At 54.5% G+C, this 27839-nt stretch overlaps 1 protein-coding gene across 3 annotated transcripts in view; it reads left to right on the top strand.

Annotated features, from left to right (window-relative positions):
* Window positions 1-17362, top strand: part of CYTH4 (cytohesin 4) — a 38819-nt gene extending 21457 nt beyond the window's left edge. For all 3 annotated transcript variants that reach the window (XM_049884368.1, XM_049884370.1, XM_049884371.1), the window contains 7 exons: window positions 1112-1224; window positions 3964-4112; window positions 11071-11182; window positions 13118-13194; window positions 13539-13610; window positions 14085-14239; window positions 15612-17362. In XM_049884368.1, the coding sequence (XP_049740325.1) occupies window positions 1112-1224; window positions 3964-4112; window positions 11071-11182; window positions 13118-13194; window positions 13539-13610; window positions 14085-14239; window positions 15612-15684 (751 nt within the window). In that variant the 3' untranslated portion in view covers window positions 15685-17362. The remainder of the gene's footprint in view (window positions 1-1111; window positions 1225-3963; window positions 4113-11070; window positions 11183-13117; window positions 13195-13538; window positions 13611-14084; window positions 14240-15611) is intronic.
* Window positions 17363-27839: the final 10477 nt, after the last annotated feature.

A 27839-nucleotide genomic window follows, 5' to 3' on the forward strand; every position in this document is an offset into this window, starting at 1 on the left:
GATGCCGTGTGACCTTGGGCAAACCAAAAAACCGAACCAAACCCATTGCTGTCGAATCGATTCTGACTCATAGTCACCCTAGAGGACAGAATAGAACTTCCCCATCTGGTTTCCAAGGAGCTTGTGGTGAATTTGAACTGCCAGCCTTCTGGTTAGCAACTGCAGCTCTTAACCACCATGCCACCAGGGTTTCCAACATTGGGCAGGTCACACGAAAAACCCCCTTTGTGCCTCAGTTTTCTCATGTGTAAAATAGGGATAATAATAGTGCCCACCTCCTAGGGTTGTGAGGACTAAGTGAGAAAGTACTTAGAACTGACCCATAGTAAGTGCTTAGTAAGTATTGATGACCGTGGTGGTGGTGGTGGTGGTGGTACCGAGAAGAAGGGCTCCCGAGAGGGGGCATTTGATTTGGGCTTTGAAGGGTGAGTAGAGATGTGCTAGACAAAGAAGGAAGACGCCATCACCACTCAGGCAGCGTGACCTTTCCTTCAACTCTCATGCTCTTTAAGGGATAGCAGAGGTGGCTTGGGGGTCTCCCATATTCATTCATTAATTCATTCACTCACTCATTCAACAAGGCATTATTGAGCGGCTCCTAGGTGCCCAGGCCTGTCTAGGCCTGCAGGGGATAAGAGAGGAGCAGAAACAGCCCTCGCCATCAGGGAACTTCGAGAAAGCTGTGGAAATCACTGACTTCCAGAGCAGAAGGGGAGCTTAAGCTCCAGGGCAGGAGGCCCAGGTGGGGGAAGGCACTTGCCAGTACCACAGTCAGAGCCCAGGGCTGAACGGCCAGACCAGGCGAGCCACTGAGCCTGGGGCAGACAGAGGCCTCCTCATCTGCTCAGGCGGGCTGGGCGGTGAGCAGTGCTGAGATTTGTGTGTGCAGAGAAGAGGACCCACTCAGCTCCGGGCCATTTCTTGGATATGCTGTATGTGTTTGGTGCCCTCAAGGACAAACCCTACTTAACCCTCCCATGAGCCTCACGACAGGTCCAGATTGTCCCATTTGTGGGATAGAGAGACTGAGCCCGGGACAGGCAGAGCCTGGTGGGGGTCCCACCGTGAACCCCCACCACCCCGGCTGCCCGCGGCCCTCTTCCTCCTGCAGGCAGTTTTTGTGGAGCTTCCGGCTGCCGGGAGAGGCCCAGAAGATCGATCGAATGATGGAGACCTTCGCCACCCGATACTGCCTCTGCAACCCGGGCGTCTTCCAGTCCACAGGTGCCAGGCATAGGGTGGGACTTGGGACTTGGAACCCCTTCAGCACTGCCAGGCTCTGATCTGCCTCCCAGGGCACTATGGCCAGCCCACACCATAAGGCTGCCCCACACACCAAGATCCTGGAAGCTCAGATTCCTTCCCGAGCCCTTGCTGAGCACCAGCTCCACACCGGGCCCTCTGTTGGGTGTTCGTTGTACAGAGCTGCCTTGGGTGTGGTCCTTGGAATAGAAGGCAGGATGTGATGGCCCCGGGTGCGAGTGCTAGGGTAGCAACAGCAGCCACACCAGTAAGGGGTGACCAGCCCTGCCTGAGGGTGGGGCTGGGCAGTCAGCAGGCCCAGGATGGCTTCCCGGAGGAGGCGGGGTCTGAACAGCGTTTTGAAGGATGAACAGGAGTTCTCCAGGAGGTCAAAGGGGAAAAAGGCTTTTTTGGCAGGTCCTCAGGTGAGCGACCCAGGGGACAGAGGTAGGGGGCAGGGGCCTGGCCCTTGACGGTGGCACAGCCTAGGCACTGGGGCCATCATCATGCACACTTTAGGACGGGGTAGGGCACAAACAAAGGGGTGTATCTCCTGGCACTGTCAGTGTGAGAGCCATCAGTACACACTGCTGGGTGTGAGAGCAGGGCCTGGAAGGAGAGCTGATGGCCCAGCACCGCATCTAGGTGGTCGGGGGCCTGGGGGACCAGGTTCTTGGGTTCTACGAGGGCAGGGTCTCGGCCAACTTGGTCATTCTCCATGCCTAGTGTCTAGAAGGGGTGTTCGGGGACATCAGGGGAGCTGATGTGGGAGTCCCAGACATTGCGCTTTAGAAGGTATTCAAGCTGGAGCGTGTCATGAGCTGAGTGAAGGGGAGGCAAGGGGTCTGGAAACCTGAACATGGATATGCGGAGGAGTGCGTGGGGCTCAGGCTCACGGTCTCTGTGTCTCCGAAAGATGCAGGTGGTAAAGCTCCAGGGAGGTGTATTAGATTCTATAGGCTGTTAGTGAGCAGAGAAAGATAAACCAGGAAGAAAGGTATGCACTGGCTTACGGTAAGCAAGGTACGCACAGGCTTAATTGTGTTCACTTACTAATCTATAGTGCATGATTTCCATGACTTTCAAAGATGTGGTGAAAAACAGGTGAAATCATGTGCTACAGATTGGTAAGTAAGCCCAAGTAAGCCCATGTACACCTTGCTTATTGGGTAATCCATCCCTGTTAGTGAAGTAATGAGGCAGTGAGCTCCCCATCAGTGGAGGGAACCAAGCCAAGGCCAGAGTGTGGGAATGCGAGGTGGGGATGTTGTGGAGGGCATTCAAGCACTGGGCAGGGGAAGATCCTTGTCCTGAGGACATGAGTCCGTGAGTAAAGTGGTCAATACTGCAGACTTTGGAGTCAGGCAGACCAGAGTTTAAATCCTGAGTCCACCACTTTTTGGCTGTGTGTCCTTGGACAAGTCACTTCAGTTCCCTGTGTCTGTGTTCGACTTTGTAAGAATGGATAAGAATAGTAGCGACCTCAAAGAGTTGACAGAAGGAGTAAATGGCTTTTTAGGTGACAAGCACTTAGCACCCAGTGGAGCACCCAATAAACGGAATTGGCTATTGCCGTTATTGTAACTTCAGAGCCAAAATGACCCCTCTCCCACCCTGTCCTCTGAGCGTCTCCGCATGGGCAGTTGGTCATCCTTGCGGGCAGGTACAGAGGAGACCTTGGAGACTGACCTTTGTTGATCTCCTTTTAGCCCTCCTTCTCCCTACACTGTGCTCAGGCTGTTTCATGCTTCTGAGACTTTGATGGCTCCTGCCAGACTAAGACAGACTAAAGGCCTGTTGATCTTCTTTGGAAAAATCAGGCAATGAAAACCCTGTGGATTACAATAGTCTGATCCCGTCGTGCAGGGGGTCGCCATGAGTCAGGGGCCAACTCTGGCAGCTAACGACGACAGTACCTGCCTCACAGGGTTGTCTTGGGGCTGCAAAGAGCTTAGCACAGGACAAGTGCCAACAATGCCAGGTGCCACTGCTGTCAGAGGTAGGCTCAGAGATGTTCTAAAACAGGAAGCTACTTCAGAGATAAACCTGAGTCAGGGAAGTCAGGTACTTCCTCAAGGTCAACCAGATAGAGTTGGGGACACAGTTGGGCTTCCCTGGCTCTGGATCCAGGCCTAAATGCACCACGAAAGACCCAGAGAGCAATCTCCCCCGCCCAAGCCATCAGCCCAGCCTGCCTCCCAAGCACGTGAAGCCTGAAGAATGGAGCCGGAGCTCGGCCCCACGACCCATAATGCCAGCAGGATTATAAAGCAGCGCGTGATTAAGCCCTGAAGAGTGTTGCCAACAATAAATGTTCTCTGAGTTCCAAGCAGGCAGAGAACAGAGTGGGCAGGGGGGCTGGAAGGGCTCTGCGGGAGGAGGGCTGGGCCAGAGCCGAAAGAGAGCACGGGTTTAGCGGGTTTAAATAGGCAGAAAAGGGAAGGGTGGGGCATGCCCGGCAGGGAACCCAGCGTAAACCAAGGCGCAGCAGCGTGGGAGGGCACCGGGGGGAACGGAACAGGACCACTGAAGCTTGTGGGGAGCTCAGTAAAGAGTGGGAGGCAAGGCTGGGCCTCAAGCACCAAGCCAGGAGGGTGGGGCAGACCTTCAGGTCCCTGAGGCAGGGCAGGGGCAGCAGGTTCTTGGCCCAGAGGAGGGGTCAGGGCAGACAAGGGGATGAGTGACCAGGGCCAGGACTGTGACCGCTGTCCCATTCCACAGACACCTGCTACGTCCTGTCCTTCTCCATCATTATGCTCAACACCAGCCTCCACAACCCCAACGTCCGGGACAGGCCGCCCTTCGAGCGCTTTGTCTCCATGAACCGTGGCATAAATGGCGGCAGCGACCTGCCTGAGGAGCAGCTGCGGGTAAGAGGGGTGTGGCCACCCAGCACAGTCCATGGGCCTCTGAGAGGGCCTGCCCTTAGATAGGCAGCCATAAAGGGCCTCTCTGAGGTAGACCACTTCAAGAGGGCCTTGTGCTGAGATAGACCACTCACAGAGTGTGCTTGTCCTGAGATAGACCACTCCAAGAGGGCCCTGTCTGAGATAGACCAGTCGGAGAGGGGGGGCCTGTGTTGAGAGAGGCTACTCTGAGATGGGCCACAAGGGGGCTCCTCCTGAGGTAAACCACTCCAAGAAGGGCCTGTCCTGAGATAGGCCACTTGAAGAAGGGACTGCTGAGATAGACCACTCCAAAAGGGGCCTGTCTGAGATAGACCACTCCAAGAGGACCCTGTCTGAGATAGACCACTCAGAGAAGGAGCCTGTGCTGAGATAGACTACTCCAAGAAAGGACCATCCTGAGATAGACTACCCAAGAGAGGGCCTGTGCTGAGGTAGTCATCGTGAAAGGAGACTGTACTGAGATGAGCTTTTACGAGAGGGGACTGTGCTGAGATAGACCATCCTAAGGGGACCTGTCTTTAGATGGGTACATGGAGTACTTCCCTTATATGGACAACCTAAGAGGGGTTTCTCTGAGATAGTCCACTCCAAGGACTGTCCTGAGACAGACCACCCTGAGACAAACTTGTCCTAATATGAATCACATAAGAGGGACTTCTCTGAGATAGACTACTCCAAGAGGGGCCTGTGCTGAGATGGACCACCCAGGTTGGTGACTGTCTTGAGATGGGCCATCACAGAAGAGGTTGGTCCAGTGATGGATCTTCCCAAGACCAGTGCCCATCTTGAGAAGGATGTTGGGAGATAGACCACGCAGGATAGTCCTCCCAGACTTAGACCCCTGGGGTACCCTGGGAAGCCTCCCTTCACACTATTTCGTAGAATCCTAGATTATTCATATCTCAGTGTGTCAGAGTCAAAAGTCCTCAAACTCTGTGCTCAGGTCCTTTTAGAGAGCAGAAGACTGAGGTCCTCCTCAAGGCACACGTTAGCCCATGGCAGAATCAAGCAGAACCCAGGCCTGGTGTCTCCCCACCAAATCCTCCCTCACCCCACCACAATGTACCAAGCTGGGCACCTGGTACGGGGAACCCGGGGATGAATCAACCACAGGCCCTACCCTGCCCACATTTGGGTCTGATGGGGAGATGATAAAGATGTGACTAACAAGTCCTTCATGAGTCATGCTGTGCTGATCACAGAACACAGCTATGGAGACACAGAGGACATTGCTAGAATTCTCCTCGGGGTAGGGGGAAGGGTGGGCTCCTGGAGGACTTCACAGAGGAGGTGATGTTTGAACTGGGCCTTGACGGTTGAATAGGAGTTTTCCCAGAGGAGAAGCAGGGAAAGGACATTCTAAAAAGAGGAAGCTGCCAGAACCCAGGACTGGCCTGGTTGGGAAATGGGAGAGTGTCTAGTGTGTGTGTCTGGGGTACGGGTGTGTGTGGATGGTGATGGGCAGTGGGTCAGGCCAAAGGGCCAGGGCTTCAAGTGGCAGCCTCAGGCTCTTCCTGCTTCCTACAGCAGAGAGCTAAGAACAGTTTGTAAAAAACCGGGAGTGAAAGATTCCGAGGCTGGGGGAGCAAACAGGAAGTGACAGTTCAAGGACTAGTCCCCTCCAAGGTTGGGCGCAGCAGGAAGGAGAGGAGGGTGCACTCTATCCACCCTCCTTAGCACCCTTCTTAGCACCCTATCCACCTCCTGCCTTAGAAGCCTGGACTGGAGCCTGGGTCTTAAATGATTCTGGTGGCCCCCATGTTTGAGAACTACGATACCCCTAGCCCACCACCTGACTTGATCCCTAGAAGAAAAAGTTCATCATTGGTTGGGGGATGGGGTGACTGTCCAAGCCAAATCCCATCTCCCCAAGGTCTGCTGGGTGACCTTGGCCGTTACTCACCCTCTCCAAGCCACCATTCCCTCAACCAGAAGAATGGGGATAATAACACCTGTGTCACAGAGCTACCGTGGGTAGTAATTAAAAAATAATGTAAAGGGCATCATCTCTGCCAGGTGTATAGCACAGGCTCTAAATGGTGGCTTGTGTCACCATTAGGGATAATTAATCAAATGCAGAGCACTTAGCCAAACACCTGAGACATAAGAAGCCTTGGAGAATCGGTAAGGCTCCTCATTTGTGCTGCTGGTGGCACAGAGCAGGGCACACCTGTCTGGCAGGTACTGAGTTCATTACATCTGCAGCACCAGCCCTGGTTGATGCTGAGGGGCCCCCATTATTGTGCTCAGCCATCAGTGAGCCTTCTTCAGCTTCCCCTTCCTTAGGTATTTTTCCCAATTCAAGCCTTTTGTTAATAACAGTGTGCTGCACTTGTCTAGAGCTTGTAAGTTTCTTCTCATACAGCTTTCGTCTCTGATATCTCAATTGAATTTAGATTCCACCTGGGAGGTCAGTTGGGAAGCTGGGAGAGGCAGGCACCTGGTAGGGAAAAGAAGAGAACGCGGGAGACATAGCCACATCCAAGTCCTGGCCACACCGCTTTAGGCCTCTGTGGCATTGGGTAAGTGGCTTGACCTCTCTCAGCCCCCGGCTCATTGGATTAATGAGAAATGTCAGGTATCTTAGCAAAGTGCCTGGTAGGTGGAGTGGCTCATTAAGCCAGAAACTTCCTGGGGCATGGTCAAAGAGAACCACACACAGGCTTGGACCTTGCCATTCAAAGCTTCCACGTGTTGATTTGGGGGTGGTCTTGCCCCCTCTCTGGGCCTCATTTTCCCCTTGTGTAAAGCCAGGACTCAGCTTTTAAGCACGTTCAGGTATTCAAAGTTCACCACTTCGCAGAAGGATTCTCCGTGGTGTGACTCCAGCGTGGGCCCTGCCGACAACAGAACGTTTTTAAATGGCTGGGTTTGTGAAAATTAAATTTCCACAGATACTTTACCTCAAGAGAGGTCAAGCCAAGGACATGCAGACCATGACAGGTGCATATCGGGAGTGGGGGTGCAGGCAGGTGGATGGGAGGTCAAACCCCAGCTCTGCCCTTAGCTGCGTGACCTTGGGCGTGAGCCTCGGTTTCCTCATCTGCGAAGGGGGTTAACGACACTGACCTCAGCTTGTCCTCTCTTGAGATAAAGCACATGGAGCACCTGGCACTTGGCAGGAACCTAGAAATGCTGAGAGAGGAACCACTCACCTTGAGAGAGCCAGAGGGAGACAAGGGTGGAGGAGGGAAAGGAGAGAAGACAAGAACACGGGAGGACTCTCCACCATTTTCTGTTACAGGTGGGGAAACTGAGGCCCAGGCAGGGGAACAGCCTGCCAGCCCAGGAGCCTTCTGCAGTTGGCAGCCAGGCTCCTGGGTCCTTGTCCAAGCCCCTGCCCCACTGGTTTCCAGACCAGGCTGCTTCACCCAGCATCTCAGGGAGAGCAGGCAGAGGGAGGGGTGTCATCAGGCTTCTACCACCCATCATCCTTCCCCTGCCCCAACACACACACACACACACACACACACACACACACACACACACACGTGCACACACACTGCCCCCGCCAGGAGAGTTCTGGATCCACCCCTCCCCAAGAGCAGCAGGGGATCAGACCACCTGGCCCAGCCTAAGCGGCGGCCTCAGTGGCCAGCCCCCAGGGGCCCACTCCTCCCACCGGAGGACCCTGCTGTCCTAGGTCTTCCCATCCGCTCAGACAGCAGCGGGTTCAGGACTCCCATCTGATCGCTTCCCAGGACTCACAACTTGTCACTGCCAGAAGGGGTATAAGGCATAACAGCTGCAGGCGAAGATTAACAGGGAGCCTCGGGAACCCTGGGCAACTCCCCCAGGGCTTGGAGACTCAAGGCTTTGCCATTTTAACTGGCTGTGCTGTGCTTCGTGTGCCTCTGGTCCCAGATGTCCTGATGGGAGGGAACCAAACCAGTTGCAGTCAAGTCAATTCCAACTCACGGTGACCCCATGTGTGCCACAGTAGTATTGTACCCCACAGGGTTTTCAATGACTGATTTTTTCAGAAGTGGATCACTAGGCCTTTCTTACAAGCGCCTCTGGGTGAACTAGAACCTCCAACCTTTGGGTTAGCAGCCGAGTGCTTCACCATTTGCACCATCCAGGGACTCCAGGCAGAGTGGTGTAAACAATCATAATACTGGCGAGGGCAGCCGGTTATCAGAACTGACCGTGTACAGGACACAGTTCTAACTAAGCACTTTGTCTCATTAAGTCCTTCCGACAACCTTAGGCAGCAGCTACCATCCTCCGTTTACAGCTAAGGGAGTTGAGCTCAAAGAGAGGTAGCTGGCCAGCGGTCTCCTAGTCTGTGAGGAGTCTAGATTCGAGCCCATGACTGTCTGACTCTGGAGCCCTTCCCTCTGCGGAGACCACAGGGCAAGATTTGGGGGTAGAGGATGTGGCTGTTTTTCCCACCTTCCAACTACTTCTTAACTAGGAGAATATCTGCTCCTGTAACTGAAAAAAATCAATGATCAGTTTCACTTCAGGCTCAGCTAGATCCTGGTGCTCAATGACATCAGGACTCAGTTCCTCTTTCCTCCATCTTGGCTTCCCCCTCAGCAGGCTCTCCTCAAGTAGTGGCAGAGAGGGCCAAGCAGCTCCAGGCTTCCATCTTATGTAGCAATCTTCTTTCTCAGCAGTTGGAACAAAAAGTCCCAGAATTAAGGCTTATGGGCTGGCTGGGGTCACATGACCCTCCCTGAGGTCAATAGGATGAAATGCTCTGATTGGCTAAGACATGAGTCACTCACCCACTCCTGGAGCTTGGGGGAGGGGGTGGCAGCCCTCCTGAGCAATCTGGACAGAAAGTCAGGGAGAGGAAAGTTGGAGGAAGAGGGGGACCAGAGGGACGCAGGGCCAGCAGAACCACTGGGAGGAGCCAACTGTGTTTCTGACCACGTCCACCCAGCGGGATGAGACAGCTGGGCCCAGTGGTTTGATGGGGATGTGTTCTTACAGAGGAAAGGTTGGTGTTTATAAGGTTCAGGAAATGTGGGTGAACTGAGCTCTTTTCTTTGTGGGGGCAGAATGTACGCGCTGATAAGAAGACCGCAGAAACTGCTGGGTCCCCCTGTGGGTTTTGTGGGTCTGAGGCCCCCTCTCTGCCCCTGCCTGCCTCCTTGGACTTCCAAATATTTCTTTGGTGACAGCTTTGCTGACAGGACTTCCTGCGGCAGGCCCTTGTTCAAACAGCCAGCAAACACTGCTTGGGAATTCTCAGGGCTGGGCTGGCCCTGGATAGGAGGGGGAAGGAGGGCTTCTAGACTGTTCTAAGGGGTGTAGAAAGAGAAATTGGCCCCTGCTCCTCCCCACCCTACATGCCCATGGCCAGGGTTGCACCCCCACCTCCATCAAGCCCAGGAAAACAGGCATCAGGCCAGCACCTCTGAGATCTCAGACCAAAATGGACCTTAAAAACCAACAAACACCATTTCTAAAATCTGAGGAATCAAACAATACTTGCGAAATTTTTCATTTAAAAATCTGGAAACCATTTGAACAGCAGCACACACAAAAGCAACCAAAGGAAATGATTTAATTATCTTATCAATGGAGACACAATACTGGGTCTGGTTTTAACAAGTAGAAAGAAACAGTTTTCAATCTGTTTTTTCGAAATACTTGGAAATCCCGGTAGGTTGTTCATGGAACCCCAGTCCTCTTGGTGGAGGAGGGGGGGTTCAGAAAACACAGGCGTGATCCAGCACTCACATCTACAACACACCCACTAGGAGGTCCTCAGCCCTGGCTTGCATACCTCCAGTGACAAGGAGCTCATTACGCTATGAGGTCACTCCGTCTGTATTTCAGCAACTCTAATTGCTAGAAAGTTCTCCATGGAGAACTGAAATCTGCTTCCTGGGAATTCCTCCCCCAGCCCCACATTTGGCCCCCAGGCAGGGGTCACTTCCCTCTGCCTAGCAGAAGGGCCTTTGAGAGCCCAGATCAGCACCCCACCCCTGAGTCTCTCCTTCTGCTGGTCCTCTCTACATGGGGCAGCCCATCCCCCTCCTCCCTGGCAGCTCCTCTGTACAAGCCCCACTTATCTATGTCACCCCTGCCTGGGGGTGTACCTGGGGACTCTGCTATTGCACCTGAACAGAGGAGGGGACCCTGCCCCATGGGCATTGTCCAAGTAGGCCCTGACTCTGGCTGCATGTGTGTGTGTGCATGTGTGCACCTGCACAGGTAAAAATGTGTACGGGGTGTATGGGTCCCAGCCACAGTGTCCTTGTCTCCAACACTCCCAGACAGAGGGGTGACAGTCCAGAACTCACTCATCTGCCCTGAAAGAGCAGCTCTGGGTAGTCAGGACAAAGGGAATAGGGAGAGGCAGTGGGTGTACTCCCTCCTCACCACCTTTCCCTTGACTTGGGGAGAGAGGAGGGGCTTCTGACTCCTGCGTGGTCCATTTTCTCCCCCAGAACACTAGGAGGTCAGCAGTGCTCTATCCGTTTTTCAGATGAGGGCACAGCAGCTCAGAGAGGTTGAGAGGCTTGCCCAAAGTCACACAGCCATTGAGTGACTGAGCTGGGGTTTTCACCCAGGCTGTCTGATTCCAAAGCCAGTGCTTTTGTCCCAACATGTTAAAGTACTGACAGACCGTGGGGGCTCACAGGCGGGGCAGCAGGGTGGCCTTTCTGAGACACTGACCTTCACTTCCTCTGCCCGACAGGAGCAAATGGTCTGGGGGAAGACGTGACACTGGAGGGTGGGCAAGGCCAGCCCCGGTGAGAGACAGGGCACAAAGTCAGCCTGGGGAACCAGGGGGGTTTTACCGAGAGGGACCCAGGAGCCAGCCATGAGCTAGCAAGAGAGGAAGAAGTTGGCCCAGAGGTGGGGTGACCTGCCCACAGCCACACAGGTCAGGCTGGCCCAAGCCCCACACTGGGGTGGATGGCCGTCACAGCAGATCCTTCCTCCCTTCTCTCTGCAGAACCTCTTTGACAGCATCAAGAGTGAGCCCTTCTCCATCCCAGAGGACGACGGCAATGACCTCACTCACACCTTCTTCAACCCGGACCGCGAGGGCTGGCTGCTGAAGCTGGGTGAGAGGCCAGTAGGCGCCCACCGACGCCCGCGTGTGTGCCACTGATGCACACACACGCCAGCACATGTGCTGGCATGCACACTCATGCACACGCCTGCACATGTGCTGACTTGCCTGTATACACACGCACACGCAGACCCACATGCTGAAACATGCACCTGCTGGCACAGACACGCATTCATGCACACATAGGCACACACGCTGACATGCCTGCACACTCATGCACGTGCCTGCACACTCATGCACACTCATGCACACGTGCTGACATGCCTGCACACTCATGCACACGCCTGCACACGCGCTGACATGCCTGCACACGCCTGCACACGTGCTGACATGCCTGCACACTCATGCACACGCCTGCACACACGCTGACATGCATATACACTCCATGCAGCCTCAGGGGTGGAATCAGGCCAGCCTCAGGTCCTGACCCCACAGCCCCACTCTGCCCCCATCCTGGGAATGAGGGGGAGGCGGCGGGGAGAGGCAGGCGAGCTGGAATTCAGGTACGAGAGACACACAGATCCACAGACAAACACATCAGCTGCTTTTCCTTTTCTCCCCCCAGAGGGCTGGGCTGAGGAGGTTCGGTGGGAACTGCCATTTATTCAGGACCTACTAAGCGCGCAGGCAAGGTGCTGGCCCTTGTTCAGCCCTGCCTTTGGGTTGGCATTCTGAGGAAGCCAAGGCTCAGAGAGGTTAGAGCACCTTCCCGAGGCCACACGGCCAGCAAGTGGCAGATGTTGGTGGGGGGAGAGCTGGGTGCCCCTGAAGGAGGGGAGGGTGTGTGGCAGGATGTGACTCAGGGGACCCTGCCCACAAGATGCCTGGGGGGCGGGAGGGCCTGCCCCCAGGAGCAGTGTCAGGGCCTCAGCCCTGCAAGAGGAGCTGTGGGTGGGCACTGCGGTGGCGGGTGCTGCAGCAACAGCGCTGCAGGCTCTGGCAGGGAAACCGCAGGCCCCAGCCATCGGCCCCTGCCTCCCACACACTCCCCGGAAGGCTCTGGGGCAGGGGCGGCCCAGCCAAGGGCAGTGGTCTTTGGAAGCAGGTGACGTTGGACTCCTCATGTTGGAGCAGGGTCCTCACGTGGATGGCCTCTTGAACCTCCTGTGTGCCTGACACTGTGTCAGTTCTGCCCAACACCCCTCAGATGCCCATCTGAGCCCCCCATCTCTCCACGCCTACTTCCCAGTCTGTCCCTCCCCTACAGACCGCTGGCCTCTCTCCTGCCCCAACCACTTGCTCTCAGCCCAATTCAGGCACGGGAGGGGCCTCTGGAGCCCACACACAGCGCTGGGTTCAAAGCCCAGCTCCTCCACCCATGTGCCTGTGCTCAGGTTCCTCAGCCTCAGTTTCTGCAGCTGTGAAATGGAATAATAATCACTGGGAAGGTTAAATTTGTAGCCAAATGGCCAAGAGCTTGGGCTCTAGAGTCAGGACGCTTTGCTGTGGGTCCTTAGACAGGTAATTTAGCCTCTTTGTGCCTCAGTTTCCTCATCTCAGGGAGAGTTGATAATGGCCCCCTCCTCAGAGGTGGTAATGGGATTAATAAGTAAATACTTGTTTAAAACCTCTAGAACAGTGCCAGGCAAATAAAAGATGAGATGCTTAGCACAGCGCCAGGCAGGGAGCAGGCCAAGGCATGAGCCCAGGGCTGACAGTGGCAGGAAAGTGCAGAGAATAGCAAGTTGCCGTCCTGGGGTCTGACCATAGGGGAGCTTTGAATGCCCAGTCAGGAAGCTCAGGAAAAGTCTGTTAAGGTTTTTGAATGAGGAAGGATGGATGAGGGGGGAGTGGTAGTGGCTGGGGGCTAGGACACTCAGGTCAGAGCCAGGAGAAAGTATCTGAGACCCAGCTCTTCCGGGGAAGGAGAGTGTCGGTGGCCCAGGGAAGGGCAGGACCTGGCTGACCGCCTATCCACCTCTCACAGGGGGCCGTGTGAAGACGTGGAAACGGCGCTGGTTCATCCTAACTGACAACTGCCTCTACTACTTTGAGTTTACCACCGTGAGCTTGGGTCCCCTGAGTCCCACCCTGACCCTGCCCCTCCCAACTATCCCCCTTCCCACCGGCGCAGTCAACTAACAGAGCTTGGGGACCATTTTAAAGATGGGAAACTGAGGTGCACAGATAAGGAGGGGCTGGGCCAAGGTTCGAGGCACAGCCAGGGCTTAAAGACAGCTCATTTAGCTCCCAGCCAAGGCTTTTCCCCGCCACTCTCTGGGGCTAGACAGAGATTGGGAAGATGGGTCCACTCCTCTTTGGGTTTGGGACCCCTAAGAGTTCACACCCTGCCCTTAGTCTCCAGGTTCCACGTGCTGACTTTGCTCTTCCCTCCCCTCCCCCTGCAGGACAAGGAGCCACGAGGGATCATACCACTTGAGAACCTCTCAGTCCAGAAGGTGGATGACCCCAAGAAACCAGTAGGTGTCGGGGTGGGAGCCTGAGGCCAGAGTTGCTGAGGGGTTTCCTAAGACAGGCCAGCTAGGGGAGGACTAGACATTCAAACAAGCTGACAAGTGCCCCCACCCCCCATCCCTTGCAGGACACACCCCACTCCCAAGAGACACTTTTTCTCTGAGATCCTGGCACACACTGAGCACTTAGTGTGTGCCAGGCTCATTCTATCCACCAATCTCCATAAAACCCCCGTTCCACAGATGGGGAGACTAAGGCTCAGAGAGGAGCAGTGACTTACTCAAGGCCACCCAGCCAATGTCAGAGTCAGGCTCTGCGTGACAACTGAGGCTGTGCCCTTTTGATGACATTGACCTGCCCCAGGGTCTGAGGTCCCAGGAGGGCGTGAGAGGGCACCTGTGAGCCAGGCAGAGGGTGTGGTGGCCACAGCCGCCCGCTCCTCACACCCCCGCCCTGTCCTCACCTGCCGCCTCCCCCAGTTCTGCCTGGAGCTCTACAACCCCAGCTGCCAGGGCCAGAAGATAAAGGCCTGCAAGACAGATGGCGATGGCAAGGTGGTGGAGGGCAAGCACGAATCCTACCGGATCTCAGCCGCCAGCGCCAAGGAGCGGGACCAGTGGATCGAGGCCATACGGTGAGGGGCGGCTGGGCGGTGGGGATGGGCCTGCTGCTACTTTCCAGAAGCCCCTGCTTCTCTCTGGGCGTGTTTCCTTACCTGGAAAGGGGCTAATCTGTCAACTCCCTCCTGATTCTGGTGTGCAAATCCCTTCCACCTATATCCCGTGAGCACCTCCTGTGTGCCCAGCACAGGCCCCCTACACAGAAGAGTAAGAGGCAACTTTGCGGGGTTGTTCACATGAGATGCTGCTTGTAAAGCTCTTTGCACTGCTTGCACTTGGTGTGTGCTCGGAGCATGGCACTCTGGTCACCATCAGCATCCGAAGTGGAATGCTGACAAGGACTGCACCTGGTGCAGGTAGAGAGAAGGGCCTTCCAGGTGAAGGACCAGTGTGGACAAAGACAAGCAGGCAGGTCAGTGTGGGGCCTGCCTGGAGAGCATCCCAGGGTTCTGGGGAGTGGGTGCTGCGATGTGTGAGGCCAGGAAGCATGGGTGCTGGGCAGGATGGGGGCTGGGCAATGCAGGCCTGGCTGTGGGAGGTCGGTGCAGACCAGGCAGTGTGGGGGCTGGACAATCCAGGGCCAGGTGATGTGGGATAAATGCAGGCCGGTCAGGGTGTGGCCAGGAAGTCCAGAGCTGGGCAGTGTGAGGGCTAGGCAGTGGGAGATGAGGCTGCAGCAGATGGCAAGGCCATGGTGGTGAGCTTGGGTTTCTTCTGGGGGCAATAGGGAGCCAGGTAAACAGGCCAGGGTGTGGTCAAGTAAGAAAAGCCACAGTTGAGGGGCTAGCTTTGAGGTGGGCAGTGGAAGGGCAGATGTTGTCATCCCAAACCAGGGAGAGACTTGGGGGTCTGAAATGAGGCAGGGATGAGTAGGCAGTAGCCACACTCCCTCACAGAGTGATTCTATCCTCTTGAGGCTGGATGTTACCATGAGAGGCAGTGGGCATTACTATCCCCATTTAGAAATCCAGAAACCGAGGCCCAGAGAGGGGAGGGACTTGCCCAGGGCCACAGCCCGTGAGCGGCAAGGCCAGGACAGCAAGCAAGTCTACTGGCCCCTACCCAGGGCTCTTTCCACCTCCTTCTAAAAGTCGTGATGGGAACCCAAAGGAGGGGTCCAGGAACCCTTCGGGGCAGAATTCCCAAGGCTCTCAGTTCCCAACCTGAGGCCTTACTGGCTCCAGCCCTGCCCCTGGGATGCTGAGTTAGGCTGCTTGACTGGACTCGCCCTGGATCCATCCTTGTTGAGGTCTTCTGGCCCTCTCCCTGCAGCGGGGCCGGCTGGTGCTCTCTGGGAGTCCGATGCCCGTCATTACAGGCCTGTGGAGACAAGACCCCATGACCGCCAGCCCAGCCCTGAAATCCTCTCTCCCACTCTTGTTCCAGAGCCAGCATCACCCGCGTCCCCTTCTATGACCTAGTCTCTGCTAGAAAGAAGAAGATTACCAGCAAGCAGTGAGCTTCCTGGGGAGATGGCTCTGGGGGCCGGCATCCTGGGAACCCCACAACTTGTGGTGCCTGGAGACCCACCTCTCACCCCTAGTGCACCCTTTCCTGGTCTTCAGATGTCAGCTGACAGTGGGGCAGGAACTGGAGCTCAGGAGATTGGGTGGCCCTCTGCCTGAGCAGGGCTCATCACATACACAGCTCAGTCCCATGGAGAGGACCCCTGGAGACGCCAGGAGCTTGAACCCCAGGGTTCCTGTCCCACCTTCGTCTCCAACTCACTGTGTGACCTCTGCTTCGTCATGCATCCTCTCTGGGTCTTGACCAAATGAGGTGTTTGGACTAGAGGTGTCTTGGCCCCTTTGAGCTCTGTGGCTGTTTCTCAAAGCCCACTTTGGATACTGGGTACTGGCACCACCCCCACCCCCAGGCATGGCAGGAGCAGCCCCAGTTTGGGGCGGGAGGGGAGGGGTGCAGCGGTCAGCTGGGCAGCCTTCTCCTCCCCAACTGCCTCCTCTCGGCGAAGGTCAAGATTACACTGGGCCTCCCCTGAGGAGCTTTCAGCTCAAGAGCCTGTATCTGTTTACTGAGCCGGGGCAGGCCGTGGGTGGAAGGTCACCAGGGAATCAAGAGCTTCCTTCAAGGAAGTCCGTTCAAAGGAAAGCGGCAGGTGGGACCCCTCAAGGAAACACCAGAGAGCATCCCAGACAGATGGAACTCAAGCAAGACTGGCAGTTTAACCAAGAGACCGAGAAGACTGTGCTTTGTACGTTGTTATCAGGAGGGCTGCCTGGAGGCGAGAGCAGAGCTGATGAGAGACACAGGGCTCATGCCTGGTGAGGCAGAGTCTCAGCCACAGCTTCCCTGCTGGACCACAGGCCAGGGGTACTGTGGTGTGACAGACGGCCCCAGTGAGCCCCAGAGTCCCAAGACCCGCTGCAGCAGTCCTACCAGAGTAGAGCTGACATCCCCGCCCAGGCAAGCGGCTCTGTCTCCAGGGAGCACCCAGCCTGGAGGAGGATTCCATGAACAGGCTGCTTCTTAGAAGCACTTCTCGCCCCTTCACACAGGCCCCAGAGAGTTCCTGGAGGGAAATTCCCTGGCAGGGGAACAGCAGATGGAGTTGCCTCTGCCCCACTGCCAAGCTGTGTGGGCGAGCAGGAGCCGGGTGGATTCCCCAGGAGGAGCAGCAGCTCCAAGGGCAGCCCCTCCCCCCCTACACACACACCCTTCCACAGGGCCTGGGCTGCTCAAGAATGGAGTAGCTGCCTTGTGAGGTGGTGAGATTCCTGTCCCTGGAGGTGTGCAAGCATCTGGTAATGATATTGCACCAGCAAGGGTCTGGGTTGGCATCTGCTGGAAGATAAAGCAGAGGCCTTGCTGGATATCTGAGGGCTTCTGCAGACCCCAGCCTGGGAGCTGAGCTCTACCTCTGTCGCCCCATTTGGCCCATAAAGTGGCAGTCAGGAATTGTGGAAGGAGAACTGGGCTGCGAGTCAGGAGGCTGGATGGAGGTCCTCTCTTGCCTCTGGCACACACTGGCTGAGTGACTTTGGCCCACTCCTTGCCCTCTCTGGTCCTCAACTTCCTCCTCCACCACTAAGTGGGTGGAAACAGTGACCTTCCGGGTACAAGCGGCTGTTCTGGAAATCACTCAGAGGCGAGAATAAAGCTCATGATCCAGCTCGTGACTGGGGCTCTGTCCTCTCCATGGCCACGTCTACCACCCAGGCCCCACTTTAGCCCTTCACTCTGTCCCTGCAAATGAGGATGGGTCAGACTGGGCAGGGTAGGCACTCAGAGGGGTCTGGAACTTCATTCTTGAAGGTACTGGGGCTGCTAAGCTAGACAGGAAAAGTCCCCAGTAGCTGGGCCCCAGGGACAGGGCTCCTGTGGGGCAAGGGCAGTCTGAGCGAGTTCTGCCAAGCCCAAGGAAAGGCCAAAGAGCTTTTTATCAGGCAGCGCTGACCCGAGACGGAAAAGGCTGCTGCTTCGGGAAATAGGTAAAAAGCTCCCTGTCACTAGAGGGATGAGAGCCCAGACTGGCTTAAATGATCACTTGGGGTGCTACTGAGTGCCTTGAATTTGGTAACCTTCATTTATTTGTGCTCTCACCAAACATTTACTGAGTGCTTGCTGTGTACCAGGCACTGTTCCAGGCACTGGTGGAAGAAGGCAGAATCCCTGCCTGTACGGGGCTTGCATTCTGGTGGTCCTGGGTTCTAGGACTCTAGACAGCCACCTTAGGACGTGCAGGGCACCGAGTTCACCCCGTACCCTAACCCAGCAGCCTGCCTGAAATTCCACCGTTGGAATAATCAACTTATCCACATGTTCATTCAGGCCATGCTTATTGAGCACCTACTGTGTACCAGACTCCATGCACAGAATCAAGAGTCCAAAGATATCAGGACAAAGCCCCTACCCTCAAATGGAGCTCAAGTCTAGTGGGGAAGACAGGTGTGAACAACCAGTTACAGCCCAGGTGACATGAGCTGGAATAGAGCAGGGCACAGGGGCCAGTGGAGGGCTGGGTTGGGCAGAGAGGCAATCTGGGGAGGCTTCTTAGAGGAAGCAGCCAGGCTGGGGTAGGGCTGCCACCTGGTATTGCAGTGAGCTTGCCCCTGTCTATCCTCCCACTGGATTGGGAGCTCCTCACCAGCCAGGCTGTGCACTTGCTCCGTGCCTGGCACACAGTAGGTGCACAATCATTGCTGGTTAGACTGAAGTCACTTGATGAAAGGCACTCTGGGCTCAGCACCAGCAGGGGCAAATGTCTGGAGGTACAGGGAACCGCAAGAACATCAGTGCTGTTAGGGGGGTGGGGGAGTGGTCTGAGAGGCAGGCAGAGCCTAGTCACCATCCCACCATCCCGCATCACCAACAGGAACTGGGTGTGTCTGGCTCTGACTCTTTGGCCCAGGCCCCTTGACTTCCCTCCCAGGGTGGCATCTGCCCACCTGCCCGCCATTCCGCCACTGCTCACTCTGGGCAGCAGGGGGCTCCCACCACCCATGAATGAAAGGCTCTGACACCTCAGCCAGACTGGGGCCCTGACCAGCTGCCCCTTGCAGGGATGAGCCTCTGTCCAGAGCAAAGTCCTGGCCTGGGCACCAGGGGCGGGGTGTGGGAGGGAGAGCAGCTGATCCACTAGGGTCTGCGGGCTCGAGCAGTCCAACAGACACCAGGGTCCCTCCCCTCTTCCCTGGACACAGTCTCCCCTACTCAGCCTGGGAGGCAGGCTACTCCAGCTCTTTTACCTTCAGGCTGTGGATGCTGAGCTAGTCGCTCACCCTCTCTGGGCATTATTTTCCTGAGGGGTTGAACCAGTGAGTTCCATGACACAGGGCTTTAACAGGGACTTCTGTGTCCCAGTGGGTCCCAGACATGGGTGCAACGCAGCCGCTGCTCTAGGAGGAAAGGAGACAGACCAGCAGATAGCGCAAAAGTCACTTACTGCAAGAGGCCACAGGGGGGCGGCAGTGAGAGCCATTACTCTGGGACCACAGGGCCTGGGTTGGAGGCCCAACTCTACCACTTACTCTTTCTTAAGCAAGTTTCCTAAACTCTGCACCTCAGCTTTCCTATCTATAAAATGGGGATAATTAAATACATGCAAGCTCTCAGAACAGTCTGGGGCACCTACTCAGGGTTATGTAAGTGCTTACCATTAAAAGGCAGACTGTGTGTGCACCCATGGAAGTACAACAGGCTGGGGTCATTGGGGAGGGAAAATTCACGGTAGAGAGTAAAGATCTTTGAAGGCTTCTTGGAGGAGGTGCCCATGAAAGATTAGCTAAGCGGAGGCCTGGACCTTCCAGCCAAAGGGGCCCATAGGAGCCAAGACAAGGATGCAGAATAGAACAAGGTCTTGCTGGGGCTTCCTCGGGCCCCAAACACAAGACCCAGGGCAGGGCAAGACTGTGGTGGGCCAAGAGGATGCAAGGTGGAGGGGGGCTGGCCTCTGACCAGGGCTGAACTTTGTGCAGGTTGCTGGCTGAACTCTTCATCCTCAAAGCTCTCACGGCGTGAAGTCCTGCCTGGGGATCCAGGAACACTCTGGAAGGCTGAACAGAGGACATCCCACCACAGGGGCAGACAGCCCAGCACAGGATGGATGCCCTGGATGGAGCAGGAGAGGGCAAGAGGGCCAAAAGGGCACGGGAGACCCCTGCCTGGTCTCCAGGAAGTGGGAAAACCTCTGTCCTGAGCCCTGGTGACCCAGTGCTGGTGCTGGGGCCCTGTGACTGGGGTGCTGAGGAGACAGGAGACCTTGCGGCAGCCAGGAGTCGAGTGGCAGGTGTGAGAGGCCTGAAGAAATTGATTTATTAGGAACAATGAAAGGAGTTAAATACGTTTGCATTTGCCGGGCTCAGCGATGACTCAGGCTTTCCCCGGGGGGTCCGCAGAGCAGGAGCGGCAAAGAATCAAAGGCAGGCCTCCTCCCACCAGAGTGCCGCCCGCCTTGGGCACCTCCTTCCAGCCAGGAAGGACCACCCCTGGAAGGTCCTGAAAGCCTGGCCTCTGAGGGCACCAGGGACCTAACCACCCAGCCTGTCTGCCCTTCTCCCACCCTGCCAGCCACCAGACGTCACCCAGAATGGCTGAAGAGCAAAGCCCAGGAGTGGGACACACCTCGAAATCCTGGCCCTGCCCCAAAGTGCTGTGTGACCTTGGACAAGTGGCTGGGCCTGTCTGGACCCACACCCCCACGTATAAACTCCCAGGGAGGTGACGGGAATTTGATGCGGTGGAGGATATAGTGTCTTGCCTGGTGCCGGGGCTCCCTGGGGCATGTTCAGCCAGCTGCCTCCCCTCCCAAACCCCTGCCCCTGCAGAGAGGGCTGGTCCCTACCACGCGGCCTCTCCACCCCCTTCCGGTCTGGCAGCTTCATTCCACCAGATTCATCTTCCTCGAGACAGCTGTGAGCACAGCCTTCTCTGCCTAAAATCCACGACTTCCCTCCAGGAGAAAAGCCAGACTCCGTGGGGCCTCGTTGGGGAAGAACATGCTGGCACTTAAGGCTGGGCTGGCGGTACCAGGGCTCCAGGAGAAACGGGGATGAATCAGAGGCAAATGCCAGCCAGAGGCAGGGGAGACAGAAGGAAGCAATGACCTCAAGCGAAAGGGGCAGTGATAGGGATGTGGATGGGAGTGTGGCGGGGGCGGGGGGGGGAGCTGGGGAGACACCTGCCAGGCAGCGGGGGGACTTCTGATATGAAATGCATAAAGCCCCCAAACAGCGAAGAGTTTGGCATGTTGGGGGGTTGTTGAACTCTTCACTGGGCCTGGAGGGGCCTGCCCCTGGAACAGCAGGGCTTGGGGTGGAACAGAAGCTGGGAGTGGACTAGAGGGCCACAGAGGTCAGGCTTCATCTGGCTGGCAATGGGGATCTGAGGAAGGGTCAAAGCAGAAGAGAGGCAGGTTGGGGCTGTTTGGGGGTGTCCCTTTATCTGCTTGTAGTGGATTAAGGAGGCCAGGTGGCCACCAGGAGCCCAGAGAAGGTGAATGAGGGATAAGGTGGTAGCTAGGCTAGGACCCAGGCAGCATGGATTTGAGGGCAGGGGGAGGAGGCTTGATGGCCCCTAGGGTTAAGACTTGTGGGAGGGTGAGGACACCCAACTGGCCCAGGAAAAGACAGGTAGGAGTAAGACTTGGGAAGAGGAGAGATTAACAGGGTCACACTGAGTCTGAGGAACATCTCTGGGAGTCCCAATTCCAATTAACTATTGCGCTTTACAAGTCTCCCCAAGCCCTGCCTCAAAGCAGTGTGGTGTGGACTGCTAATGGATGCAAGGAGCCTGGCCCCCACCAGTCTCTGGCAAACAGCTGCCATTCCCTGGGTGGTGCAGGCACCTAGGTGGCACAAACAACCAAAAAGTTGGTGGTTCAAAACCACACAGAGCTGCCTCGGAAGACAGGCCTGGCGATCTGCTTCTGAAAGACCACAGCCTTGAAAACCCCGTGGAGCAGTTTTACCCTGCACATGCGGGGTCACCATGGGTCGGAATTGACTTGATGGCAACTAACAACAAAAACGCAGGTGGAACAAACAGTTAACACGGTTGGCTGTTAACCAAAAGGTTGGAGGTTTGAGTCCACCCAGAGGTGCCTCAGAAAAAAGGCCTGACACCCGCTTCTGGAAAATCGGCCACTGAAAACCCTGTGGAGCACAGTTCCACACGGACGTACGTGGGCTGCCGTGAGTCGGGGCCGGCTGGATGGTAACTGGTAACGGTACTGTGTTTGTGACGGGGTGTCACTTGGGGGCCTGAGAGAAAGTTCTCTGAACAGAAGCCCCGCAGGTAACAGGTGTTGCCGGTCCTAGCCTTCCAGGCCCAGCTGAAGCCTTTCTCCAGCAGGAAGCCTGCAGCCCCCAGGGCTCCTTCAGGACCCTGGAGATTTCAGAAAAACAAGGAGTGCTGGTTACGGAACCTCCAAAGGAGACTCAACACCTGATTTTGTCCCAACCTGACGCGTGTTCAGAGTTTTGGCCTTTGGTGAGCTGGGCTCATGGTCTGGGGCTGCCGGGGTTCAAGGAGAGCAGAGTTCCAGGCTCTAGTGCTGGGCTCAGGTCCCCCTCTCTCCAAGGCCCATGGGTCTTCTCCTTTTCTCTCTCTGCTTCAGTTCTGGACTTCCAGCCTCATCCAGAAATGCGTAGCCTATAATATCATCTTTCCCTTCCTTCCAGAGAAACTGAGGCTTACACAGGTTAAGGGACATACCCCAGTCACCGAACACAGGGGTTCCATGAAGAAGATAGAGGCCAGGAACACCACATATACTGAGCATGCATCATCTCCTCCATCCTCCAGTAGCCCAGGAGGCAGGCAGGGTTATTCCCATTTAACAGATGAGAACATGGAGGCTCAGAGAGCCTGATGACTTGCCCAGAGGCACACAGCCAGGAAGTGGCATCTGATCAAAGCATTTCCGTGGAGTTGTGGAGGGTCAGTAGGACCCAGCAGCCGGCTGGAGACTGGAGCAGAAGAGGTGGATTAACTTCTCAACCTTTTCAGTCCCTTTGATCCTTTGAGGCTAAAGCTTAACTCTCTTCTCTTTCTCCCTCCCACAAGGGATTTTCATTTAATAAAAAAGAGCCCAGAGATGACCCAGCTTTAACCCAAAGAAATTATTTTTTTAATAAAATGTCCTCCACTTAAAAATAATAATAAAACATGCTCATTGCAGGAAATTGGGAAATGCAATAAAGAGGAAGAAAAAAATGAGACCAAGAATTCCTCCACTTGGCTTATTTCAGATTATTTCCAACAAACCTATATGCTTTAAAAACCCACTGCCGTCGAGTCGATTCCGACTCATAGCGATTCTATAGGACAGATTAGAACTGCCCCTTAGAGTTTCCAAGGAGCACCTGGCGGATTCAAACTGCCGACCTTTTGGTTAGCAGCCATAGCACTTAACCACTATGCTACCAGGGTTTCCCTAGATGCTTCATGTTTTACCGACACCTGTTGCCGTTGAGCTGATCCCAGTTTATGGCGATCGTATGTATGTCAGAGTAGAACTGAGCTCCTTCTTGTTGTGTGACTCATAGCGACCCTATAGGAAGGAATAGAACTACCCCATAGGGTTTCTTAGGCTATATTCTTTACGGGAGCAGATTGCCAGGTCTTTTCTCCTGAGGAGCGGCTGGTGGGTTCGAACCACTGATCTTTCAGTTAGCAGCCGAGTGCTTTAAACATTGCACCACCAGGGATCCTTCATCATTTCCTTAGCATCATGGAATCAGCATTTCCCCATGTATACCAGTCAGGACAGGTTAGGTTATGCTGGGATAACGAATAGCTTCCACATCTCAGTGGCTTCACACACAAGCGTTTGTATCTTGCTAGTAGTGCATGCCCAGTGGGGATGGGAAGCTAGGGTTGGGTGGGGGTTGTGCATCAGGGACACTCGGGGACCCAAGCTGAGGAGGCGCCATCTTGGTTGCCAGGGACACTGTAACAGAAGGCGGCAGCTCTTTCAACTTCTGTCTGGATGCAACACATCATTTCCACTCACATTTCATTGGCCAAACCAAATCACATGGCCACCTAACTTCATGGGGCTGGCAAGTAGCATCCTACCATCTTCCCAAATACTTGGTGTGTACTTAGGGTGAGGAGTCCCTGGGTGGTTCAAACAGTTAACACGATTGGCAGCTAACGAAAAAATTGGAGGTTTGAGCCCACCCAGAGGTGCCTGAGAAGAAAGGCCTGGATATTTACTTCTGAAAAATCAGTCATTGCAAACCCTCCAGAGCACAGTTCTACTGAAGCAGTGGATCACTGGGCCCACTCCCAGAGTCTCCGATTCACCAGGTCTGGGTTGAGGCCTGAGAATTTGCATGCCTAACAAGTCCTGATAAAGGTAATAGACTACAGCCTTCAGAATAGATTACACAGCAGCATAAAGAAAACAAAAATCCTCACAACTGGGCCAATAAGCAACATCATGATAAACAGAAAAAAGATTGAGGTTTCAAGGATTTCATCCTACTTGGATCCATGGAAGCAGCAGTCAAGAAATGAAATGGATTGCCTTGGGAAAATCTGCTACAAACGACCTCTTTAAAATGTTAAAAAGCAAAGATACCACTTTGAGGACTAAGGTGTGTCTGACCCAAGCCATGGTGTTTCTAATTGCCTCATATGCTGGACAACAAAAAAAGGAAAACCAAAGAATTGACGCATCTGAAATATGATGTTGGTGAAGGATATTGCATACGCCATGGACTGCCAGAAGAAAGCATAAATCTGTCTTGGAAGAAGTACAGCCAGAATGCTCCTTAGGAGCAAGGATGGCGAGACTTTGGACACATTATCAGGAGGGACTAATCCCTGGAGAAGGGCACCCTTCTTGGTAAAGTAGAAGGTCAGGGAAAAAGAGGGAGACTCTCAACGAGATGGACTGGCACAGTGGCTGCAACATACCTGCTCTTGTGGGGATGGCACAGGACCGGGCAGCATTTTATTCTGTTATACGTGGGGTCGCTATGAGTCACAGCCGACTCTGCAGCATGTCACAACGATGACAGCAAGTTCCAAGGCAATTAGGTATGCCCCCTGCTTTCTAAATCCACAGACAGATGGCTGTGCTCAGCTACGCACCCGCTGTGGAACCTTGGGTAAATTACATAATTATTCTGTAATTAACCTCTCTCAGCCTCAGTTTCCTCTTCTGTGAAATGGAGCCATCATGACGATTCTGGTAGCTAACATTTGTAGAGCTCTTTAAGGAGTGCCAGGCGTGTAACAAGAGCTCAATTAAATATAGTTATAGTTATTCAGTGATACATTAAGATAGCTTCATGTTTTAAAATATTTTTTAATTTGCTTGGAATTGCATGTATTAAAGTTTTCATTTCTTTTACGTCTGCAAGTAAGAATGAGTTTTTTCCACTCGGTAGTTAAACATTTGCATTTCCTTATCATGCGAATAGGCTGCTCTTGCCCTTTGCCAGCTTACCTGAGGGTTTTTCCCTTTCCTTGCCTGTCAGCCAGGGCTGTTACAGAGCAAAGATAACAGATCCCATGGCCCCTCTTGCTTGCTACAGAGATTTTTTTCCAAGGCCGCTGCTTGCCTTTCTATCAGGGCCATTTTTCTGGTTTACAGAGTGGCCAAACCCATCTGACTTCCCCATTTTTATTTCCTCTATCACTTTTAAGCTGAGATTGTCTCCTTTCTCCAGAATGTGATGGCTGGGAGGAGGGGCTGCACTCCTGGCTCACCTCAAGCGCACTGGTCATGATATAAGGCTTACTAGACCTGTTCTAAGGAGCCCTGATGGCACAATGGATAAGGGCTCGACTGCTAAACGAAAGGCTGGCAGTTCAAACCCACTCAGCAGCTCCAAGAGAGAAAAGACCTGGCTCTCTGCTCCTGTAAAGTCTAGAAAACTCTAGGGGGCAGTTCTGCTCTGTCACATGAGATTGCTATGAGTCTAAAATTGGAAAATTGACTTGAGGGCACCCAACAACAGACCTGTTCTGGAGTTCCTGGGTGATGCAAAGGGTTAATATGCTCAGCTGCTAATGGAAAGGTTGGTGGTTCGAGTCCACCCAGAGATGCCTGGAAAGAAGGGCCTGGAGATCTGCTTCCAAAAAATCGGCCACTGGAAAGTGTGGAGCACAGTTCTACTTTAACACACGCAGACTCATCATGAGTGGGATGGATTCCACTGCAACTGGTTTGGGTTAGACCAAGGTGGGAGAACTGACCGGATCTGTCTGGTCTGCTTTGCTCTGGACTGCTTTGCTGTGTGAGGGTCAGAACGTCGCTTTGCCTCTCTGTGCCTCAGTTTTCTCATCTATAAAATGGGAGTGATAACACCAACATCAATGGAAAGATTAACTAGGTTGATGGTCACAGCACACTTAGCAGCTTAGCACAGTGCAGGGAGCAAAGTACATGCTCAATAAATGACACTTGTCATTATGTCCAAGGCTGTTCCCGGTGGGGGCCTGACTCCCACACCCCTCACCCCCCCAAAAAAGCTTCTTCTATTTGGATGAGAATATCCAGCACCGGGGCTGGATTTCTCAGGTCTCAGCGGAAATGAACCCTGGAACCTCAGAATTTGGGAACCCAGGCTTCCGAGTGTGACCGCAGCCCAGCTGCAGTGGGCTCCGGGCCAGGAAGGGTCATGCTTGCCCCAGGAGCTCCAAGGAGGCTGCAGCACCCCCACCCGTTTGTCTCCCTCCCCAGCTCGCTGCACGGGTTAGAGGGTACCAGCCGCCTCCAGACTAGCCTTGCCACTTCCCGCTCCCGCGCCTCCCAGGCGCGCTGCAGGGCTCTGATTTCCATAATAATCAGCCATAGATCTCCGCGGAGCTACCGAGCCGCCCTCCGGGGAGCCCCCGCGGGCGGCCGCCCCCAGCCAGGCCTCCCTGCTGCCTCCAAGGAGTTTCATTTTTCAAAGCTTTCGTCTGCTAGACAGGCAGCTGAGAGACACCCAGGATGTCCTTCTCGGCATTAAGTAGGAAGTGGTGGAGGAGGGAGACAGGGAGAGGCCGATACGAAGGCATAGACCAGGGAAAGAGGGAAGCTGAGGCAGCCGAGGGTGGAAGCACGATTCCTGGCAGTACTCACCTAGGCCTCCAACCCTGCTAGTGGGTTCTCTGCTAAGTTCCATTTTACAGATGGGGAAACTGAGGCCTGGGAGGTTTCTTATAGGTCTTTTTAAGGCAGCCCAGCTGGTGAGTGATTGGGCAGTCGCACCTTCCTGGGCTGGGGGATTCAGAGCCTGTTGCCAACCCCACACTGCCTCCTAGCAAGAGGGGCGGCTTAGGGGGCTGGGTCCACTTGGGCATATAGAGCTGAAAAGAGAGCAGATCTTGAGGGACAGGGAAGCAAGCTGAGCTGAATGGTGGGCAGGGGGCCAAGGGTGAGCGGGGCACTTGGAGCTGATGTGATCTGGAAATCACCGGCCTGCAGAGTACAATTCCAAGCCCAGCTCAACCAGCATCTAACCAGCAGCCGGCAAAGGACTCCTGCCTGCCAGATTCTGCCACCAACTGGCTTTGTCCACCCAGGAACTAAACACAGCTTTTGCACTTTTGAATATTGGAAAAAATCAAAAGAAGAATAATTTTTCCTGACATGGCAAAATTGTATGAAATTTTAATTTCCTGCATAAAGTTTTATTGGAATGCAGCCACATCCATTAATTTTCGGTACTGTCTATGGCTACTTTTCCACTACAGTGGCAGAGTTGGGTAGTTTTGAGAGGGGTTTGACCCACAAAGCCGAAAATATTTACTATCTAGCTCTTTCCAGAAAAAGTTTACTGACCCCTGCACTAGCGGGACAAGTAACTCTGAGCCTTAGTTTCCTCATCTGAACACATAGGAATAATATTAAATGAGGATTAAATGAAAAGACCAGTAAAGCACCAAGCACAGTTAGCTCCTTTCTATTCCCCCATTGAAAATATTTTTTATTTTCTCTGAGCCCCTTCCCCTTGCTGCCCCACCCCACCCCCATTAACAACTGCCACATATTCCTAATTCACAGCCACCTGGATGGATGCACCTTGAAATCAAAGTGTCCATCACTGCTCCCCAACCCTGCTCGTCCTCATCCATGCCCACCAACCCAGTCCCCAACCCCCTACCCAGCCAGTAACCAAGCCTGGTTGATTCTACTCGGGGCACCCAGCATAG

The sequence above is a fragment of the Elephas maximus genome, chromosome 4, assembly GCF_024166365.1.
Source record: "Elephas maximus indicus isolate mEleMax1 chromosome 4, mEleMax1 primary haplotype, whole genome shotgun sequence".
Classification (NCBI taxonomy): domain Eukaryota; kingdom Metazoa; phylum Chordata; class Mammalia; order Proboscidea; family Elephantidae; genus Elephas; species Elephas maximus.